The sequence below is a fragment of the Leucoraja erinacea genome, unplaced genomic scaffold, assembly GCF_028641065.1.
Source record: "Leucoraja erinacea ecotype New England unplaced genomic scaffold, Leri_hhj_1 Leri_97S, whole genome shotgun sequence".
Classification (NCBI taxonomy): Eukaryota; Metazoa; Chordata; class Chondrichthyes; order Rajiformes; family Rajidae; genus Leucoraja; species Leucoraja erinaceus.
This window is the reverse complement of record NW_026576927.1, coordinates 174,353-197,285: the sequence shown is the minus strand read 5'-3', so window position 1 is coordinate 197,285 and position 22,933 is coordinate 174,353. Positions and strand designations below refer to the sequence as shown.

Sequence of the window (22,933 nt, the reverse complement as noted above, 5' to 3'; positions counted from 1 at the left end):
TAATAATATATTTTATTGTCATTGCACATAAGCGCAATGAGATTTGGGTATTCAGCTTCCAACCAATGTCATAACATAAATAACTAATAAAATTTGGATTTAGATATCCTGAGAACATGGATTGTAAAAAGAACAGTAAAACAGTCAAAACAGTTCAACAGACTAAAGTCATGAGACTAAATGTAGGAATGGCCTGTGGGAAGCCTTGTGATGGATGGATGCCTTTCCATTTTGTACATTTATCAATGCTGTCTGGTAAACCAGATAAACATATACTGCCTGCCCCCACCCACCCTGTCCTGACTGTATCTGATCCTGGGTATGTGACCGTCCCTGTCGTCATGTTGCATCTTATCACATTGTTAACAACAGCACTCCATGTGTCTAGGTCAAAGTTCATTGCAGATCTAGTGAAGACTCATTATCTACACTTGGGTTACTTTTCCCATACACTCCCCCCCACCCCTCAATGCATCCAGAAGCAGGGGCCACAGTTTTCTACTAGGTGCAGGAGTAGGCCATTCGGCCCTTTGAGCCTGCACCATTCGCCATTCAATATGATCATGGCTGATCATCCAACTCGGTATCCTGTACCTGCCTGCTCTCCATACCCCCTGATCCCTTTAGCCACAAGGGTCACATCTAACTCCCTCTTAAATATAGCCAATGAACTGGCCTCAACTACCTTCTGTGGCAGAGAATTCCACAGATTCACCACTCTCTGTGTGAAAAATGTTTTCCTAATCTCGTTCCTAAAAGATTTCCACCTTATCCTTAAACTGTGAACCCTTGTTCTGGACTTCCCCAACATCGGGAACAATCTTCCTGCACCTAGCCTGTCCAGCCCCTTAAGAATATTGTAAGTTTCTATAAGATCCCCCCCTCAATCCTCTAAATTCTAGCGAGTACAAGCCGAGTCTATCCAGTCTTTCTTCATATGAAAGTCCTGACATCCCAGGAATCAGTCTGGTTCATGTGCGGAGGTGCGGGTATCACTGGTCGGCACGGACTTGGTGGGTCGAAGGGCCTGTTTCCGCTCTGTATCTCTAAACTAAACTAAACTAAAAAAGTTTGAAGTAGGGTCTTGACTTGAAACGTCACCCATTCCTTCTCTCTGGAGATGCTGCCTGTCCTGCTGAGTTACTCCAGCATTTTGTGTCTACCTTAAACTAAAAAACTAATCAGCCGGCACTCAGTGTTATTAAACATATTGTTGAGAAATAGTTGGTTAGTGCAATAATAGCATGCAAAGTATATTGGTTCACCAATGAATGCTTGTGAGTTGGTATTATATGGATTATGTTTTTGTTATAATTGTTAATTTCTTACATTCTGAATTTGTTTTATTTCACAGCTGTGTGTTCGAAACCATGGTTAATCTTGAAGGTTACTGTGAAGGCAACTCATCCTTGTCAGAAGTATGGATTCAACATGGACTATTCCCGTGTTTTTATTTCACACTTGTTTCAACGGTACTTTTGAGCATTGTCTTCTTTCTTGGTGCACTGCAGTGTGCTTGTTACAATATATATGGCACCAGCATGGAGCCAAAGCACGTACCTCGCTCTCGTCTGTTTCACCTTCAGTTGTTGCTAACAATAATTCTACTGCTGCAGTTTGCAACCTACATCCTCTGGCAGGTCTTCAGCTTGGACATCATCTACGGATACATGATTGTATATTCTTGTCTATCTCTCATCGGATGGGCATGTACCATCTTCCTACTACACTTGGAGCGCAGAAGGGTGATGGTGCGAGACAGAACGCGTGGCCATGGTACTATTCTACTACTTTTCTGGGCTCTGGGATTTGCAGCGGAGAATCTGGCATTTGTGTCGTGGGAAAGTCCTCTATGGTGGTGGCCCCTGGACAATACTGACCAGAAGGTAGGTTCTGGAAATATCATTTAATATGGATGTAAATGTTCATTCAATGTTTAAAACTGAGTTTTCACAGATCCACACGTGAGTAACTGGTGACATACCTGTAATGTGGGTATTTATTATGACCTATGGCATGGAATTGAATGAATTAATTGATGAATGAATAAGTTTATTAGCCAAGTATTCACATACAAGGAATTTGCCTTGGTGCTCCGCCTGCAAGTGACAAAGACATACAGTAACTGTTAGGAATGACACATAAACCATTAAACATTAATAATAAAACATTATCGATTAAACATGTGAATTAAATAAAATACCAGAGCAAAAGGAGGCTACAGATTTTTGGTTATTGAGTAGAGCTACTACTCGTGGAAAAAAGCTGTTTTTATGTCTGGCTGTGGCGGCTTTGACAGTCCGGAGTCTCCTTCTAGAGAGAAGTGATTCAAAGAGTTTGTGGCCAGGGTGAGAGGGGTTAGAGATGATCTTGCTCGCTCGCTTCCTGGTCCTTGCAGTGTACAGTTAATTAATGGAGCGAATTGATTAAAGCTGAGATGAATGTTTCATGTTGGGGGCTTTTCATTAATCACATCATGCTTTGTTAACATTATACTTGTTCACCATCCAGATAGAGAGCCATGAAGATCAGCCATCGAAATCAATTGATATAATACAAGCTTGGTGATGTGTGAGAACAGTCTCCCAAAAATGTGACGTATTTAGCTTGGGAATATGTTGGTACAATAAACCGAAAGAATTATATATTTTAGTTTGGGTTTATGTGGGAACATACTTCCGAAAGTGTGAGGTATTTGGAGAAATTCTAATTGGAGGGTGAGGGGTAGAACGTCTGGGGGAGAGAAATCCAAGGATTTCCTTTCATAACTGGAGGGTCCAATGTGCTTGTGGTCGATAAATAAACCCATTTTCTTTTTTAAGAAAGAATTAAAATATGCCACTGCTATCCTGAATACTATGATTATCCTTGTGGAAGATTGAAAGTTTTAATGGAATTAATAAAATTGAATACTCTATTGTCACAAGGCACAGTGAAATGATTTGTTTGCATACCCAAGGTATGCAAATAGTCGCCACGTAAACGGCACTGACAAAGTTACAAAGTATCCTGCGCCCGTTCCTCCTTTGCTCTTCTGCTCCTCCTTCAGAATGGCTGCCTGGGTATTAGTTGTAAGAAAAGTTTGGATAGACTTGGATTATATTCTCTGGAGTGCCAGAGATTGAGGGGAGTATACAACATTTTGAGAGGCATAGATAGGGTAGACAGTCAGAATCTTTTTCCCAGGGTGAAAATATCAAATACAAAGGGCATAGCTTTAAGGTGCAAGGGGCAACGTTTAAAGAAAAACATTGTAGACCAAAGGGCCTGTTCCTATGCTGTACTTTTCTATAAAGATCAAATAACATTTTCAATGTTAAGGACATAGAAACATAGAATCATAGAAATGATGTGCAGGAGTAGGCCATTCGGCCCTTCGAGCCTGCACCGCCATTCAATATGATCATGGCTGATCATCCAACTCAGTATCCCGTACCTGCCTTCTCTCCATACCCCCTGATCCCCGTAGCCACAAGGGCCACATCTAACTCCCTCTTAAATATAGCCAATGAACTAGCCTCAACTACCCTCTGTGGCAGAGAGTTCCAGAGATTCACCACTCTCTGTGTGAAAAAAGTTCTTCTCCTCTTGGTTTTAAAGGATTTCCCCCTTATCCTTAAGCTGTGACCCCTTGTCCTGGACTTCCCTAACATCAGGAACAATCTTCCTGCATCTAGCCTGTCCAACCCCTTAAGAATTTTGTAAGTTTCTATAAGTTCCCCTCTCAATCTCCTAAATTCTAGAGAGTATAAACCAAGTCTATCCAGTCTTTCTTCATAAGACAGTCCTGACATCCCAGGAATCAGTCTGGTGAACCGTCTCTGCACTCCCTCTATGGCAATAATGTCCTTCCTCAGATTTGGAGACCAAAACTGTACGCAATACTCCAGGTGTGGTCTCACCAAGACCCTGTACAACTGCAGTAGAACCTCCCTGCTCCTATACTGAAATCCTTTTGCAATGAAAGCTAACATACCATTCGCTTTCTTTACTGCCTGCTGCACCTGCATGCCTACCTTCAATGACTGGTGTACCATGACACCCAGGTCTCGCTGCATCTCTCCCTTTCCCAATCGGCCACCATTTAGATAATAGTCTTCTTTCCCGTTTTTGCCACCAAAATGGATAACCTCACATTTATCCACATTATACTGCATCTGCCAAACATTTGCCCACTCACCCAGCCTATCCAAGTCACCTTGCAGTCTCCTAGCATCCTCCTCACAGCTAACACTGCCCCCCAGCTTAGTGTCATCGGCAAACTTGGAGATATTGCCTTCAATTCCCTCATCCAGATCATTAATATATATTGTAAATAGCTGGGGTCCCAGCACTGAGCCTTGCGGTACCCCACTAGTCACTGCTTGCCATTGTGAAAAGGACCCGTTTACTCCTACTCTTTGCTTCCTGTTTGTCAGCCAGTTCTCTATCCACATCAATACTGAACCCCCAATGCCGTGTGCAAAATACAATTTCAAAAAAATGGTGCTGGGGTGAACGATCAGCTGTTAACTTGAGCCGACACGAGGGACAGAATACCTGCTCCTGCCTATGTTCTTATGACCCTATGTCTCTGGATGATTGTTTAAGAAGGAATTGCAGATGTTGGAAAATCAAAGGTAGACAAAAATGCTGGAGAAACTCAGCGGTGCAGCAGCATCTATGGAGCGAAGAAGGGATTCGGCCCGAAACGTTGCCTATTTCCTTCGCTCCATAGATGCTGCTGCACCCGCTGTGTTCCTCCAGCATTTTTGTCTGCTCTCTGGATGATTGAATGAAAGTAAGTAAATTTATTGGCCAAGTATTCACATACAATATTCACATTCACATACATATTGGTGCTCCACCCACAAGTAACAACATGACATACAGTAACAGTTATGAATGCCTCAGAAAACACTAAACATTAATAATAATAAAACATTAATGATAAAACACCATTGATCAAGCATGTGAACCAACAAAATACCAGATCAAAGGTGTTAAACTGAGTTCTGTCAATCTAGTCAACTTGACTCAAACACTTGTTGCTGTTAAAATCAATTCTTTATTCAGCTGAGACTAGTCTCTTGAACCTTCCAACACAGAGCTGATGCTCTGGGGCGGGTCCAGAGAGGAGTAACTTTGATACAAACTCATGGCATTTATATAGATATTACACATTTCAGATACAGAGAGTATGACAAGCTAGTAACCAATCATCTGAGTCCTTCTGGTGATTTACAACATCAGTCAGTCACATGATCCCCCTTCCCTGGCCTCATTACAACCTTTGTTTGCCTGTGGTATAACTTTGCTTATTTTATTTCAACACAGCAAAACCCCAGTAGGCCCAATTATCAAAGACCACTCCTCAAAATACAAGATACGTGTATATAACACAATGATCACACAGTTGTACAGGGTCTTGGTGAGACCACACCTGGAGTATTGCGTACAGTTTTGGTCTCCTAATCTGAGAAAAGACATTCTTGCCATAGAGGGAGTACAGAGAAGGTTCACCAGACTGATTCCTGGGATGTCAGGACTTTCATATGAAGAAAGACTGGATAGACTCGGCTTGTACTCGCTAGAATTTAGAAGATTGAGGGGGGGTCTTATGGAAACTTACAAAATTCTTAAGGGGCTGGACAGGCTAGATGCAGGAAGATTGTTCCCGATGTTGGGGAAGTCCAGAACAAGGGGTCACAGTATAAGGATAAGGGGGAAATATTTTAGGACCGAGATGAGAAAAACATTTTTCACACAGAGTGGTGAATCTGTGGAATTCTCTGCCACAGAAGGTAGTTGAGGCCAGTTCATTGGCTATATTTAAGAGGGAGTTAGATGTGGCCCTTGTGGCTAAAGGGATCAGGGGGTATGGAGAGAAGGCAGGTACAGGATACTGAGTTGCATGATCAGCTATGATCATATTGAATGGCAGTGCAGGCTTGAAGGGCCAAATGGCCTACTCCTGCACCTAATTTCTATGTTTCTATGTCATACACACTTCCCATACCAAGAAGAAAGATATTTCTATAAATCTAAACAATTTCTATAAGTCTAACGTTTACATTCCTCCTAAGACAATACATTTCATAATTTGTTTTACTACAATTTCATAGTTTGAAATACTTTTACCTATGTCTTTAAAACATTAATTATATAAGTTTGTTGAATTACAGTTTCTAAGTTCAAAACCCATACCCATCCCAACCAAGCATACATGGGTTGTAAATCTGTCAACTTACTTAATTAGTGTTTGGTTCCAGGATACAGCTTCATTCACTTAACTTACATACTTCATACAGCTTAATTTACAGCCTCCCCTTCTCCTGCTATCTCTGGGAGCTGTATTTCCAATCTCTCTACAAGGCCTTTTACAAATATTACAAATTATCTTCTTCTCCAAGCAATGACTCCCCTTCACATACATCCTAATTCAACATAGCCAAGGCTAACTACAGGGCCTATTATCTCTCAGCCCGGAACCATAAATTAAACTCAGCACAAACCTCACAGCTCAAGAATGTCCACAATAACCATATAACATATAACCATATACAGGTGCACAACCTTTTATCCGACAGCCTTGGGACCAGACACATTTCGTAATTCAGAATTTGTCGGTCTTCGGAATGGAAATTTTTTAGCGTAGATTTTAATGGCTGGCTCGGTAGTAGAGTGCCCGGCTCATATCCGCAAGGTCGCGAGTTTGCGCCTTGATCCCGGCAGTTCCTCGGTCGCGAGTTTGAGTCTTCAATGTAGTTTTCTCTTGCAGAATAAATGTCTGTATGAAATGCAGTGTGTTGAATGAATTCCTGAATTTGTAAATGTGCCCGCAGCATTGAATCACCTCTCGCACTCATGTCACCCTAGCGGGGCTACATGCCCTTAGGCGGCCTAAGGCGACATTTTCACACTCTTATATCCGTGTGCAGCAGAGTGGCCAAACGTGAGCTTTGGTGTGCAGACGACATCCTGGAAAAAATGTCTGGTTTCTTCCAGGTAGGCGATATACCCTCCCGCGCAATATACCTTCCACTTCTCTTTTATGAAGGGGATTTAGTTCCCCTTTCTTCCAGGACCGACCGGAGGTTCCGCTGTCACCTCTGCGGGCCACCCTCGGTGAACGCTCACTCAACTTTGTCTTGGGATTCCTACTCCCGCGCAATGTACCCTCACCTTCTCTTTTATGAATGGGGATTTAGTTCCCCTTTCGTCGCGGACTGACCGGAGGTTCCGCTGTCACCTCTGCGGGCCGCCCTCGGTGAACGTCCTGTCTCCCTGTCCCTGGGATAGCAGGGGGCGATCAAACAGCCCAATACCCCCCTCCCCCTCCAACTCCAGAGGAATCCGCTCCCCGATGGGCCGCTACGGCGACAAGTAGCATTTCGCCCACAGCCCGAGCTGCGCGACCCCAAGAACAAGACGCACCTTGCGCACCATCAGCTTTCTGCCCCTCTGGAGTTGGAGCGGGGCTGGGCTGGAGTTGCTGATCTGGGATCTCCGTGCTTGCAGTGGGCCTGGGGGTCGGTGTCCCGATGAGGGGGCACAGCTCGGGCTGTGGGCGAACTGCCACTTGTCGCCGTAGCGGCCTATCGGGGAGCGGCTTCTGGTGGTCCCGATGTCTCCCGCTAGTTTGCAGTTTTCCTCTGGAGTTGGAACGGGGCTGGGCTGCTGCTGGCTGTGGGTCTCTGGGATCTCCGTGCTTGCAGTGGGCCTGGGGGTCGGTGTCCCGTTGGTCCTGACGTCTCCGGTGACTGGCATTGCCGACGTGAAGACAGTGCAAAGCCCCCGCGCCGGTGCAATGGGCGGGGAGCTGAAGAGGGGAGGGAAGGGGTCACACACATGGCCGGGAAGCAGAGGGGTGTAGGTGGGGTGAAACTGAAGGGAGCGAAAATCTGCTGCTCCCTGCCCGCTGAGTTAAAAAGTTCCCACGCAAGACTCACGATACACTGTGTATCGTGAGTCTACCTGCACCTTGTGCCTCATACGCCTCTCAAGCACATCCATCCCAGAGTCTACTGTCCCCTCCAGCACTGAGCTAGCTCGTTTAACCAGTTTGACCAGCTTCTTGTTGTTTTTTGCACTAATGCTGTTGCCCCAGCAGACAACAGCGTAGAAAATAACACTTGCAACCACAGTGCTGTAAAACATGTGCAGCATGTCATTACACACATTGAAGGATTTGAAGATGCTGATTTGAAAAATAATTTGTCTACCTTTTGCAAAATCATTCAATCGGTCACAAAACTTTTTAGTGTCATTACTGTGAAGGATTCTTTTATCTTCAAGAATAAACAATATACAATAGACAATAGGTGCAGGAGTAGGCCATTCGGCCCCTCGAGCCAGCACCGCCATTCAATGTGATCAAGACTGATCATCTACAATCAGTACCCCGTTCCTGCCTTCTCCCCATATCCCATGACTCCGCTATCTTTAAGAACCCCCTCTGAGAAAGATAATTTCACAGACTCACAACTTTCTGTATGAAAAAGTGTTTCCTCATCTCCGTTCTAAATGGCTTACCCCTTATTCTTAAACTGTGGCCCCTGGTTCTGGACTCCCCCAACATCGGCAACATGTTTCCTGCCTCTAGCGTGTCCAAACCCTTAATAATCTTATATGTTTCAATAACATTCCCTCTCATCCTTCTAAACTCCAGAGTATCACAAGCACAGCCGCTCCATTCTCTTAGCATATGACAGTCCCGCCATCCCGGGTATTAACCTTGTGAATCTATGCTGCACTCCCTCAATAGCAAGAATGTCCTTCCTCAAATTAGGTGAAGGATTGTTTTATCTTTATGAACCTGGAGGTATGTGTTGTTGATCAGATTGGCCTGAGTTTGGAATGAAGGACTTTCATAAGAGAACAGAACAAGGCTATATGCAAACAGTATGACAAATTTTAGTTTTTGACCCGTGTTGTGTCCAAAACCCTTCCTGAGCAATGTACAATTGTGCAATTTGTGAAACCATCTGATGATGCACTTTTGTTTAGTTAACAAACTTTTTAGGGCACATACAATGATTCAGCATGATTGTAAACATCCCAGCATCTGTGATGTAAATATTTTATACTGACATTCAACTAGAATTGCTGAGTCACAGTTGAAACTCATAGCGTTTACATGTTTTAAAATTAATGTTACTTGCATGAATCTGTTTAGGAAATTGAATATGTACTTGTAAAGGAGGTATTGAAAGTGCAGAGGAGTGAAAAGCTTGGACAAAGAGAATAAGAACAGTTTAGTTTATTAATGTATTATTGTCACATGCAACAAGGTACAGTTAAAAGCTTTTTGTTTCGTGCTATCCAGTCTGTGAAAAGAGTATGTATTACAATCAAGCCGTCCACAGTGTACAGATATAGGATAAAGGGTATATCATTTAGTGCAAGATAGAGTCCAGTAAAGCCCGATTAACGATAATTTGCAAGTCTCCAATGATGTAGGTGGGAGGTTGAGACCGCTCTCTAGTTGGCGAGAGGACTATTCAATTGCCTGTTAATAGCTTGGAAGAAACTGTCCCTGAATCTGGAGGAATACATTTTCAAACTTCTGTCCCTCTTGCCTGATGGAAAGAGGGAGTGACCGGGGTGAGACTAGTCCTTGATTATGCTGGTGGCCTTGCCAAAGCAGCGTGAAGTGTAGATGGAGTCGATGGAAGGGACGTTGGGTTGTGTGACGGTCTGGGCTACGTCCACAGGTCTGCAAGTTCTTGCGATCTTGGATGTGTTCCCAAACCACGCTGTGATGCATCCCGATAAAATGCTTTCTGTAGAAAGCCCACCTGTAGACTTTGGTGAGGAAATGCCGAACATTCTCAGCCCTCTAAGGAAGTAGAGGCATTGGTGTGCTTTCTTGGCCATTGCTTTGATGTGGCTGGCCATGGGAGCCTGTCCGGGCCAGTTGCTTTCTGTGGGTTCACCCCCGGGAAGGCTGATCTAACTGAACTGAAGAAACAAAAATAGAAATAAGCATAATCTGGTTTTGCCACTTAAATGAAGTATGATCTTTTGGTTAGTATTGTATCTTTTTGTTGTTCACATGCTTGATCAATGGTGTTTTATCATTAATGCCTTATTATTATTAATGTTTAATGTTTTCTGGGTCATTCGTAACTGTCACTGTATGTCATGTTGTTACTTGTGGGCGGAGCACCAAGGCAAATTCCTTGTATGTGAATACTTGGCCAATAAACTTACTTACTTTGGTCACGGCTGACCATGGGTGTCTCCAGGGTGCTATTCCCTATATGGAGGACACATGTGCGTGACTTTGTTTCACGTGGGGAGACTGGTGCACAGACAGCCACCCCACGGTCCTTGACAGATCTGGGTCGGGATCCAGTGGCATGGTGACAATGTGACAATCCACGGAGAATACTGTATGCAGCTAGTATTATATTCTAGCTGTATATTCATTGATTCCTCAATATCCAAACGTCTGCAGATAGTGGATTATTAGTGTTTTATTGTATTCGGTTCCATTTGATAGCAACTCGATAGCAATTTCTTTTGAGAATGAACATTTCCAAACAGGTAATTTTATATAAGATCTAAATAGCTGCATACTGAATATAATGTAGGCAAGGGCGTGCCAGACAATGTCTCGTACCTTCTTCACGTGGCTGCTGTCCAGTACTATTAAGTTCGCTGATGACACAACAGTGGTGGGTCTCATCAGTGACAATGATGAGTCGGCGTACAGGATGGAGGTGGAGCTGCTCACAGGATGGTGCAAATCCCACAACCTCATTCTCAACGTGGGAAAAACTAAGGAGATGGTGGTTGACTTCAGGAGGGCGGGAAAACAACACCATACACCTCTGCACATCGATGGAGCTGATGTGGAAAGGGTCAGCAGCATGGAGTTCCTAGGACTCCACCTGTTAGATGACCTGACATCCACGACCAACACCACAGCACTAGTCAAGGGAGCCCAGCAGCGACTACACCCTCTCCGAAGGCTACGTAAAGCAGGTCTCCCCACTACACACCTACTGACTTTTTATATGGGGACAATCGAGAGCACATTAACCTACGGCATCACTTCCTGGTTCGGGAGCTGCAAGGTGTACGAACGGCACCAACTAGACAGGATTGTGAAGACCGCCAGCAGGATTATTGGTGTTCCACTCCTTTTCCTGCTGGACATATACAGGAATAGATGTATCAGCAGAGCCATCTCCATCATCAAAGACCCCTACCACCCATCGCATCACATATTCTCCATCCTGCCATCTGGGAAGAGGTACAGGAGCATTAGCTGCAAAACCAGCAGGATGCTCCTCAGCTTCTTCCCGCAGGCTATAAGACTGATAAACGGACTTTGCCCCCTGCCAAAGTATCGCGCACCAACCACCAACCTGGACACACTGCAGCAGAGCCACTGTCGTGCCGCTGCCGATCGGAACGCCTGTTGATGTTTAGTAGAGAGTAGAGTGTTTAATTTGTTCATGATATATGTATTTTTATTTCTATTTATTTTTTACTGCACACTGAATGGACACTGGTTGAGCAACATTTTTTTGTTTCCTCTGGGTATGTGAGTACTCAGGAAAATGACAATAAAGATATACTACTGCAAGTTGCCTTTTCATGAGATTTCTGTGAGCAATTTTTTTTTTGCAATGTCTTGAGCTTTTCCTCTAGAAATACTCTAGGATAACCTGCCTTTTCTTTGGTATACAAGTGTTCCTCTTTGCAAGTCTCTGGAACCAGGCATGGACATCCGTTTTATAGGAGTAGTTGTAGAAAGTAGCTTGATCTCTATCTCAAGTTCATATTTTCATAAGTGCATAAAGTTCATACAACTTGTTCACATTGATTCCTTTTTGAAATATAGAAGAAGGGCCAGGGTTTCCCTGATGATGCGAGGCAAAAGTATATGATTAGACTGGGGAGAGATTAAAATCTGGAGAAAATAAGTGAACTGTAGTAGTGAACTGATGAAGAGAAGAGTGAGGTCGTTATTCCTAAAAGAAAAGACAAGGTATCTGAAATAAAATACTCACTTCCTTACTGCCTATTCAGCCTCCTGGCATGTAGGGCAGCAACGAAGGTCCTCCACTACTGTCTGTTCTGGACTAGCTTCTGGACACTACAGCCCTGGATGTCCATGACGCCCAGTAGTGTTGATTCCTCCAGTTGCTGTTTCCGTTAAATATTTGTTTTACGGGACAGGGTTGTTAGCCCTGTGCTCAACCCCCAATCTGGAGGACCAGTAGATCGCTCTTCGTCTCACCTCTACCCTTCGACCTGTCCAGCATGGGAGACCCTAACAGGAGACAAATCTCCCGCTGGCATAGCTCTAGGGGTCACTGAGACACACAAGCTCCCCGACCACGATAAGTTTGCAATCCAACGGGAAGGAAATAAAATAGTTTGTAATGCTATATTTAAGAGGGAGTTAGATGTGGCCCTTGTGGCTAAGGGGATCAGATGGTATGGAGAGAAGGCAGGTACGGGATACTGAGTTGAATGATCAGCCATGATCATATTGAATGGCGGTGCAGGCTCGAAGGGACGAATTGCCTACTCCTGCACCTAATTTCTATGTTTCTATGTAATGAAACCAAAGTCCTGTATTGGAAATATGCCGTAGGTTAGCGAGCATTTCACAAAGAGGGAGAAAATGAGTTAAGGTTACTTAGCAGGTTTGGCAGCTTCCATGGAGTGAGGTATGGTGTAACATTAAGGTGTGAACAACATCAAGGACAACATCAAGAACAGTCTGAAGAAATTCCACATCACATCAAGCAACTGAGAGCACATTGCACTGGACAGATGCTCCTGGAGGAAATCCGTGCAGGAAGGAGCTGCACGTCACGAGACGGAACTACGCCGTGTCGCAGAGACAAAGCGACAGCACTGTAAGGAGAGAGAGAGAAGGGGGCTCGACGACTACCAATCACTGCCAGTCTCCACTGCCCACGTTGCACCGAGGTGTGTGGATCGGCCTCAACAGACCCACAAGTAGACAACCCTATGGAGAGAAGAGGACAGTCGTACTCGTTTCGAGTGACCGCCGATGATGATGATTAATAAAACAGGTCCATTATCTTGAGATTACTGCTGTGCTGCACCCTGGACTGCAATATTAATCTCAGCATGGTCCAGGGTAAGTCTTCCACTGGAAGGCCCCACTCCTAGCACATTGCCATGACCCACACAGGGTAGTACCTCTCCCAATGCTAGTGTTCACGGAATGCAGGGAATGGAGGGATATGGATTATGCGCAGATAGATAAGAGATGATATTGGCATCATGTTCAGCACAGACATTGTGGGGCGAAGGGCCTGTCCTTCTGCTGTACTGTCTATGTTTGTTCAATATTCGTCTGCGCTCATAGTCAGGCATTCACAGCTGTCACAGTTTTATTGTTTAACCATCAGTCTTAAGGCACATAAATTTCTGCATTCCTCATTTTGTTTCTCAATGACCATCTTGTATTGCTAAGTTGTTTAAGAAACAACTGCAGATGCAGGAAAATTGAAGGTAGACAAAAATGCTGGAGAAACTCAGCGGGTGAGGCAGCATCTATGGAGCGAAGGAAATAGGCAACGTTTCGGGTCAAGACCCTTCTTCCATGGAGCCTGCTCCGTAGATGCTGCCTCGCCCGCTGAGTTTCTCCAGCATTTTTGTCTATCTTGTATTGCTGTGTTCTCAGTATGCCCTTTCTCATGAGTGTAAATATTTTCTCTTCATCCATTTGATCAAAATCTTTCATAATATTAAACGCCTCAGGAGAAAATAACCGATCTTTTCTAAAAATCCATCATGGCTTCCATGCTTTTAAACTCTATGCCCCTGTGGATAATACCTGTGTTCTCAAACTGCTCTGCCAATTGTGAGCTGTATGTAAAAGCTCGTATCATATTCTCCATTTGATAGCAGCATTAGCTAATATTATTTGTTTCTTGTGCTTGTTTTTGATTGATAGGGTGAATGACATGGTGTATTATAGTAAATATAGAAGACGAAGTATATGTGCAAAGTAGACACAAAATGCTGGAGTAACTCAGTGGGACGGGCAGCATTTCTGGAGAGAAGGAATGGATGACGTTTCGGGTCGAGACGCTTCTTCAGATATGTGCAGGCAGATTGTGAGAGCTAAACAAATGTTACCGCACGCACTGACCCAAAACGTCACCCATTCCTTCTCTCCAGAGATGCTGCCTGTCCCGCTGAGTTACTCCAGCTTTTTGTGCCTATCGTTGGTTTAAGCAAACATCTGCAGTTCCTTCCTGCACAAATGTTACTGCACTATCTTTTCAAATGACTATTGACCATTCATGTAATTGTATGTGGATTAGTGCCTGACAGTATTTCTGCTTTGCAGGTACACTTTGGTCTGTGGATGGTACGATATTTCTGTACGTTTCTGTTGTTTGCCCTGGGATTGAAAGCACCAGGTTTGCCTCGAAGACCCTACATGGTGATCATTAATGAGGATGAACGAGATGTTGAATGCAATGAGGTATGTGAACAATTAAAAGAGGGCTTGGATTTATTTAGCATTATTCAAAATCTTGGAACAAAGCAGTGAATTTGCATGCATTAATACAAGATATTAGCTGAAGAATAAAAATTAGGTAACCAATGGGATTTTATCTGCTTTTTATCTGGAAAGAAAGGGAGACTTGTTTTAATATCTGGTCTGAAATACTGTGGGAGTTTAGAAACTGCTTATATAACTATCCCTGTCAAATAACTTTTAACTGTAGTGTGCTGTGAGATGTCACGTATCTGAATATTATAATAGTGTAACTATATAGTGACTGCACTTGAAAAAAAAAGATTAATAATACTAGGATAATTAATTTATTTCTTAAGATTGAGTACAGGGTATCTAGTTATTTGAGTTGGATGCAGAAAATGGAGTTGGGTTCCAATTAGGTATTCTTTCTTTCTTAATATTTTATAGGTGTCTATAAACAGTTTTTAGATATTCTAAGTGGCAGGGTGTGACTAGTGATGACATTGTGTTGGGGTTTGCACCATTCAGCTTGCATAATCTTTTAGAAGATGGGTTAGAAAGCCACCTGCCCTGATTTATCAGTAACACAAAGGTAGGTGATATTGTATGCAGCCTTCAAAGTGAATTGGATAAATATGGAACTATGGTGAAAGTGGAGAGAGACTTGCAAACCGTGGCACTGTGTTTAGATTTCTGCATCTCTGGTCGCTGTGCCACCCAACATTTTGTGGAATTCCCTGCCACAGAGGGCAGTGGAGGCCAAGTCACGGGATGGATTTAAGAGAGAGTTAGATAGAGCTCTAGGGGCTAATGGAATCAAGGGATATGGGGAGAAGGCAGGCACGGGTTATTGATAGGGGACGATCAGCCATGATCACAATGAATGGCGGTGCAGGCTCGAAGGGCCGAATGGCCTCCTCCTGCACCTATTTTCTATGTATGTTTCTATCTATGTATGTTTCTATTTCATTGAAAGATGGTCACCCTCAAAGCAGTTATGGGATCGTCAACCTAAATTATGTTCACTCCCTGGAATAAGGCTGAAAATTGCAACATTCAGAGCTTTACTTACTGAGGCACAAGTGATACAAATAGTTAGAATGGTTTAATTAAATATCTTGGGTCGATGTTTTTAAGTAATTGTTGGTAGAATGAGATGGGACTATATTATTGAGCCCTCTTCAAATTAAATACAATTCAAACTTTAAATGAAACAGTTTGGGAATGTCAGATTGGAAAGTGTTTCTTGTCAGCGCTGAGTGCAGATTGTGGAGGAACGAGGGACCTCTGCTGGTCAGCCTCTCCCATTACTGTTGCATTTTAGGCTATTTGCTTTTTGGTTTAGCCTCCCTTTTGCCTTGTAGTTTGTATTTAAGTGCAGGAAAATATGTTTCTCAGCCGAGCAAAGCAAGCTGCCTAAAGTCGTTTCATGAAGAGAGTTGGAAGAAAATGAAAGATAAACGGTGACATGATCAAAGCAGACAAAATGTGTAGGAAGGAACTGCAGATGCTGGTTTGCACCAAAGATAGATCCAAAATGCTGGAGTAACTCAGCAGAACAGGCAGCATCTCTGGAAAGAAGGAATGGGTGATATTTCAGGTCACAAAACGTCATCCATTCCTTCCATTCCAGAGATGCTGCCTGTCCTGCTGAGTTACTCCAGCATTTTGTGTCTATCATACATGATCAAAGTACCCAGCTGGGTTCTGATGAAGGACTGGAATGGAATACTTTGTCACATGTGACACGGCACAGTGAGATTCTTTGCTTGCATACCCAATGTATACAAATAGCAGCCACCTACGGCACTGACAAAGTTAACGAGATTTATAGAGATAGATCTCATATAAAATGTTTTAGTGAAAAGGAAAATTCCCCCACATACGCAAAAAAACATAAGGAGGCAAGAGGAAAAAAAAAGTGCCAGACAAATCTTTTACACAGAGGGTGGTGGGTGCCTGGAACGCGCTGCAGTGGTGGTGGTAATTGAATCAAATATGGAAGTGATGTCTAAGAGGCTTTTGGATAGGTACATGGATATGCTGGGAATGTATCAGTTTAGTTTATTGTCACATGTACAGAGGTACAGTGTTCGAACATGCGAAGGCAAAGGAGTTTATTTTAACCTGGCATAATGTTCTATGTGACATTGTGAGTCAAAGGGTCTCTTCCTGTGCTGTAGTCTATGTTCATAAGTTCTAGGAGCAGAATTAGACCATTTGGCCCATCAAGTCTACTCCGCCATTCAATCATGGCTGGTCTATCTTTCCCTCTCAACCACATTCTCCCGCCTTCTCCTCATAACTCCTGACACCTGTACTAATCAATCTCCACCTTAACAATATCCTTTGACTGCCCCCGCAGCTGTCTGTGGCAATAAATTCCACCGATTCACCACCCTCTGATTAAAGAAATTCCTCCTCATCCCCTTTCTATAGGTACATCCTTTTATTCTGAGGCTATGGCCTCGTGTCCTGGACCAAATGAGTCGATCACTTTGCTCTCATGTACTCTCAGGGTTCCTGTTCATTTTAATGGCGAGGGTTGTGGATGCAAATTGGTAAATTTGCAAGCTAGTTAATCCAGAGCTGTCCAAACCCACAAAGCATTTTTTGGAGCTGAGTGTGCAAATCTACTGGTAGCTGGCATTGTGCTTTTCCACAGTCAGGCGCCTCTGGAAACATTAATTTGTTCGGCTGCAGTGAGCAACATTTCTTCACTGAGAGAAATTCCCCCAGCGTGGCGTCGTAAGACTACCGGAGGAGGGAAAGATCATGGTGCGTTTCTTCAAGCCCAGAGAGCAAGTTTAGATTAGGAGGATTCAAGGGTGATGGACTGGGAAAGATTGCGTAGATCATTTGTTCACCCAATTGGTCGAATGCTTTGTCTCATTAGGGGAAAGTTCAGTGCCCCAGCTGTAAATTAGTCACACTCCTGCATTTTCCCTTCACTGATCTTGAGCTTGTTTCCCTGCTCCTGAGACTGCGCTCTTCTCAAACATATGAAGGTAAATATTAAATCTTGTGGTTGGTATGAGGATTGTTATCCAGAGGAACTGTACTGATGATCTGAAGCCGACAGTTTGAATCCTATCATGACAGTTGGAACATTTAAATTCAAGTAAAGACATAAATTCACAATGAAGTGACTGGATTGTTGTAAAAACCCATCTATTTCACTGATTAAGGAAAATTAATTTGAGATTATTATTTAGTGTATATTACAGCAGGCTCACTCATGCGGTTGCTTTAATAAAGTAGTTTGTCTGTGTTACCAACTTTAAAGTTCTGAAGAACTAGATACTGTGAAAATCCAGTGAAATTTGGGAATTCAATGAACTAAGCTTGTTGATTCTTGATCATCATTCTGACAGACAGGTGCCTTCTTTTGATCTTTCTATCCCTTGTCAGTATGCAAAAGACAGGTCTCCATGGTTTAGATGTATAGGAAGAAACTGCAGATGCTGGTTTACACCGGAGATAGACACAGAATGCTGGAGTAACACAGCGGGTCAGGCAGCATCTCTGAGAAAAAGAATAGGTGACATTTTGGTGACATTTTGGGTTGAAAAGGGTCAGGCTGAGGGGTTTCGACCCACCTATTCCTTTTCTCCAGAGATGCTGCCTGACCCGCTGAGTTACTCCAATATTTTGTGTCTATCTATGGTTTAGATGTAGATTGGGTTAGGATTAGGATGTAGATTGAAGGATTAGCCACTTTGATTATCCACAAATATTTATTATCTAAATGGTGTCAAGTTGGGAAAAGGTGAAGTACAACGGGATCTGGGGGGTCCTTGTTCATCAGTCACTGAAAGTAAGCATGCAGGTACAGCAGGCAGTGAAGAAAGCGAATGGCATGTTGGCCTTCATAACAAGAGGAGTTGAGTATCGGAGCAAAGAGGTCCACCTGCAGTTGTAATGAGACCACACTTGGAGTATTGTCTGCAGTTTTGGTCTCCAAATTTGAGGAAGGACATTCTTGCTATTGAGGGAGTACAGCGTAGGTTCACCAGGTGTCATATGTTGGGACTGTCATATGTTGATAGAATTGAGCGGCTGGGCTTGTATACTCTGGAATTTAGGATGAGAGGGTTCTTATTGAAACATATAAGATTGTTAAGGGTTTGGACATGCTCGAGGCAGGAAACATGTTCCCGATGTTGGGGGAGTCCAGAACCAGGGGCCACAGTTTATGAATAAGGAGTAAGCCATTTAGAACGGAGATGAGAAAAAACTTTTTCACACAGAGAGTTGTGAGTGTGGAATTCTTTGCCTCAGAAGGCAGTGGAGGCCGGTTCTCTGGATGCTTTCAAGAGAGAGTTAGATGGAGCTCTTAAAGATAGCGGAGTCAGGGGATATGGGGAGAAGGCAGGAACGGGGTACTGATTGGGGATGATCAGTCATTATCACATTGAAGGGCGGTGCTGGCTCGAAGGGCCGAATGGCCTATTCCTGCACTTATTGTCTATTGTCTATTTGTAACCCTCTGCCAGAGAATGAGCTGCCAGAGCAGGTCAATGAGGCAGGTACAATAACAAACATTTAAAATACATTTGGACAGATGCATGGATAGGAAAGGCATAGAGGGATAAGGACCAACATGGTCATGAGGAACTAGCGTAGATGGGACATCTTAGTTGCCACAAACCAGTTGGGCTGAATGGCCTGTTTCCATGCTTTTTCACTATGACTCTGCCCTGTGTGGAAAAAAGTTTTTCATCTCATTCTTAAATGCCCACCCTCTTATTTAGTTTGTGACCCCTGATTTTAGATCGACTAGCTAGGGGAAACAGCCATAGCATGTATCCAGTTAAACTCAGGAATTTGCGTTGATAAAAGAAAGATTACAGTGAGGCTGGGGATGCAAGAAGCAACAGGTGGTGGAATCGTGAGCCTGAAGAAGGGACCCAACCCGACGTCATAAAGTCATAATGAATAGGAGTAGAATTAGGCAATTCGGCCCATCGAGTCTACTCTGACATTCAATCACGACTGATCTATCTCTCCCTCCAAACCCCATTCTCCTGCCTTCTAGCCATAACCCCCGACACCCGTACTAATCAAGAATATGTCTATCTCTGCTAAAATATATCTATTGACTTGGCCTCTTCAGCCATCTGTGGCAGAATTCCACAGATTCACCACCCACTGACTAAAGAAATTTCTCCTCATCTTCTTACTAAAAGAACGTCCTTTAATTCTGAGGCTGTGACCTCTAGTTCTAGACTCTCCCATGTCGTCTGTCCATTCCCTCCACAGACGCTAACTGACCCGCTACTTTACTTCAGCACTCTGTTTATTGCAGTAGAGCAAGGTTTTGCTGCACATCGAGTTAATACATCCTCTCAGAGCAATCCATTGGTCCAATCCTTTACCCTCTCTACTTAACCATGGATTTGTTAAATGCTTGGACACGCTAGAGACAGGAAACATGTTCCCAATGTTGGGGGAGTCCAGTATCAGGGGCCACAGTTTAAGAATAAGGAGTAAGCCATTTAGAACGGAGACGAGGAAACGCCTTTTCTCACAGAGAGTGGTGAGTCTGTGGAATTCTCTGCCTCGGAGGGCAGTGGAGGCCGGTTCTCTGGATACTTTCTAGAGAGCTAGATAGGGCTCTTAAAGATAGAGGAGTCAGGGGATATTGGGAGAAGGCAGGAATGGGGTACTGATTGGGGATGATCAGCCATGGTCACATTGAATGGCGGTGCTGGCTCGAAGGGCCAAATGGCCTACTCCTGCACCTATTGTCTATTTGAATGCAAGGATACCATTCTGCCTCCAGGATTCCCATGGCATTGCATTCCTGATTCTAACACTTGGTCAGTAAAGAAAATAATTTCACTTTAATTACTTCATCAATATGTTTCATTGCCAATTAAGTCTCAGTTCTAAACTGGGGAAGGGAACCATTCATTGGATAATCACCAACAAGTCACTTATTGGTTCGTACTCAAATCCCATTAAACAATAGAGTAAGCCTGTTGTTTAATTTTGGTTGACAAAAATGCTGGAGAAACTCAGCGGGTGAGGCAGCATCTATGGAGCGAAGGGAATAGGTGACGTTTCAGGTCTAGGCCCTTCAAGGATATCGACCCAAAACGTCATCTATTAATTCGCTCCATAGACGCTGCCTCGTCCACTGTGTTTCTCCAGCATTTTTGACTACCTTCGATTTTTCCGGCATCTGCAGTTCTTTCTTAAAGGTTTAATTTTGCTTCTTCAGTCTTAAACATCTGAACATTTGATCTTTTTCTTCCAGCCTCTCTTAAATCAGAACGCTAACCAATCTACATGGAAGGATTTCTATAAGAAGGTGCAATTGCTTGTGCCGTACATGTGGCCCAAAGGAAACATCTTGCTGCAGATCATCGTTCTGTTATGTCTTTTGTTGCTTGCAGTCGAAAGAGTCATCAATGTTTACGTGCCGATTTACTACAAAAACATAGGTAAGTTTTATTTTTGCAATGCACAAACTCCACCGACATTCTGACTTCGGTGGTCGTTCAAGGCAGAAGTGTGACAGGGGAGGAGATGGAAACACTTAAAGGCCTGTCACACTCGGGCGATTTTTTTTTTTTTTTTTTTTTTTTTTTTTTTTTTTTTTTTGGCGACTGCCGGCACCCATCATTGGTCGCCGAAAATTTTCAACATGTTGAAAATTCAGCGGCGACCAGAAAGACGCTACGACTCTTTGGGTGACTGAGGAGACGACTCACGACCATACAGGCGACACCCTGGCGACCTGTTGCGGGATGATGCCTGTATCGTCGTGAGTAGTCGCCCAAAGAGTCGTACCTTGTTCTGGTCATCACTGGATTTCAACATGTTGAGATTTTCGGAGACCTGCTGCGACTATGACGGGCGCCGGCAAGTCGCCGAAAAATTCGCGTAAGTGGAACACGACTCTTACTATTCACTGGGTGACTTTAGAGATTCAGTGTGGAAACAGGCCCTTCAGTGCACCGAATCTGCGCCAACCAGCAATCACCCCATACACTAGCACTATCCTGCACACTAGGGACAATTTACAATTTTACCAAAGCCAATTAACCTACAACTGCCTGTCTTTGGAGTGTGGGAGGAAGCTGGAGCACCCGGAGAAATCCCACACAGTCGCAGAGAGAACGTACAAACTCCGTACAGACAGCGCCCATAGTCAGCAAGCCCGGGTCACTGGCGCTGTAAGGCAGCAACTCTACTCCGCGCTGCTGTGATGGGAAGTAATTCAGTAGCATTACTAGGAGGTAATGATTGACTCTGTACAATTTTAAAAGAAACCCTGGGAAATCGTTGCAGTAATTCCTGCCTTGATTTGAAGCTGGGCAATATTGTTAATAGGGTTTTAATAAAGTATAATTGGAGGTGAAGATGTTGGAGGTGGGGGGAAGGATGTGAAGTTGAGTTGTGGTGCAGTGTGATGTGTTCATACAATTTCCACCTTGTCAAAGTCAAAGTAACTTTATTGTCAATTCAATTATGCAACAGTAGTTACACATAGGATCGAAATTACATTTCCCCATACTCCAAATGTGCAAGTACAGGTGCACAACCTTTTATCCGGTGTTCCGGAAACCGAAAAACTCCGAAAACCGGCCATTTTTTCCAGATGTCGTCTGCGCACCAAAGCTCGCGTTTGGCGCCAAACTTGACCCGAAACGACCCACGGTCAACCCAGGTCTGTACTACTGTAGCGGCTGCCTCCTCCCCGGAGACCGGGAGACGCTTAAACATCTGTAAATCATTGCTTAAATGTTAGTCAGTTAGTTTGGAGGGCTTTTATGTGAAGGGGGGGTGAAGGGGTAAACTTTAATTCTTAGTCCCCTACCTGGTCGGAGAGGCGGGGAGCGGTCAATGCCTTACCGGGTCGCTGTGCAGTAAGCTCCGCAGCACTGTGGCCGGTGGGGCAGCGGGCGGCGCCGGTTGTAGCTCCGACCCCGGCAACTCTACCCCTGGCTGCGAGGCGTTCCAAATCCAGCGCGGCCCGCGGCCGGACGCTCCAGCTCCGCGAATATCGGGAGTCGGCGGCGTCGCAGCGCTGGGATACCAGCGGGGAGCAGGCAATGCCTTACCGGGTCGCCGTGCGGCAAGCTCCGGAGCGCTGTGGCCGCCGACCCAACGTTCGCGGAGCGTCGCTGGATTTGGAGCCGCGCAGCCAGGGGTAGAGTTGCCGGGGTCGGAGCTCCAACCGGCGCCGCCCGCGGCCGGACGAAGCCCCCAGCTCCGCGAGGTTGGGAGTCGCCGACCAGGTAGGGGACTAAGAATTAAAGTTTCCCCCTTTACCCCTACTCCACCACCACCACATAAAATCCCTCCAAACTAACTGACTAACATTTATGCAATGTTTCTCCCGGTCTCCGGGGAGGAGGCAGCTGCTCCAGACTTTTCAAGCCGCCCGCGCTACCTACCTAATCTACGCTAAAAATCTTCCATTCGGAAATCCGAAAATGTCCGAAATCCGAC

At 44.3% G+C, this 22,933-nt stretch overlaps 1 protein-coding gene across 2 annotated transcripts in view; it reads left to right on the top strand.

Moving 5' to 3' along the window:
* abcb6a (ATP-binding cassette, sub-family B (MDR/TAP), member 6a) overlaps positions 1-22,933 on the top strand; it is a 183,379-nt gene that overhangs the window by 741 nt on the left and 159,705 nt on the right. For both annotated transcript variants that reach the window (XM_055631955.1, XM_055631956.1), the window contains exons 2-4: positions 1,355-1,886; positions 14,333-14,470; positions 20,733-20,919. In XM_055631955.1, the coding sequence (XP_055487930.1) occupies positions 1,371-1,886; positions 14,333-14,470; positions 20,733-20,919 (841 nt within the window). In that variant the 5' untranslated portion in view covers positions 1,355-1,370. The remainder of the gene's footprint in view (positions 1-1,354; positions 1,887-14,332; positions 14,471-20,732; positions 20,920-22,933) is intronic.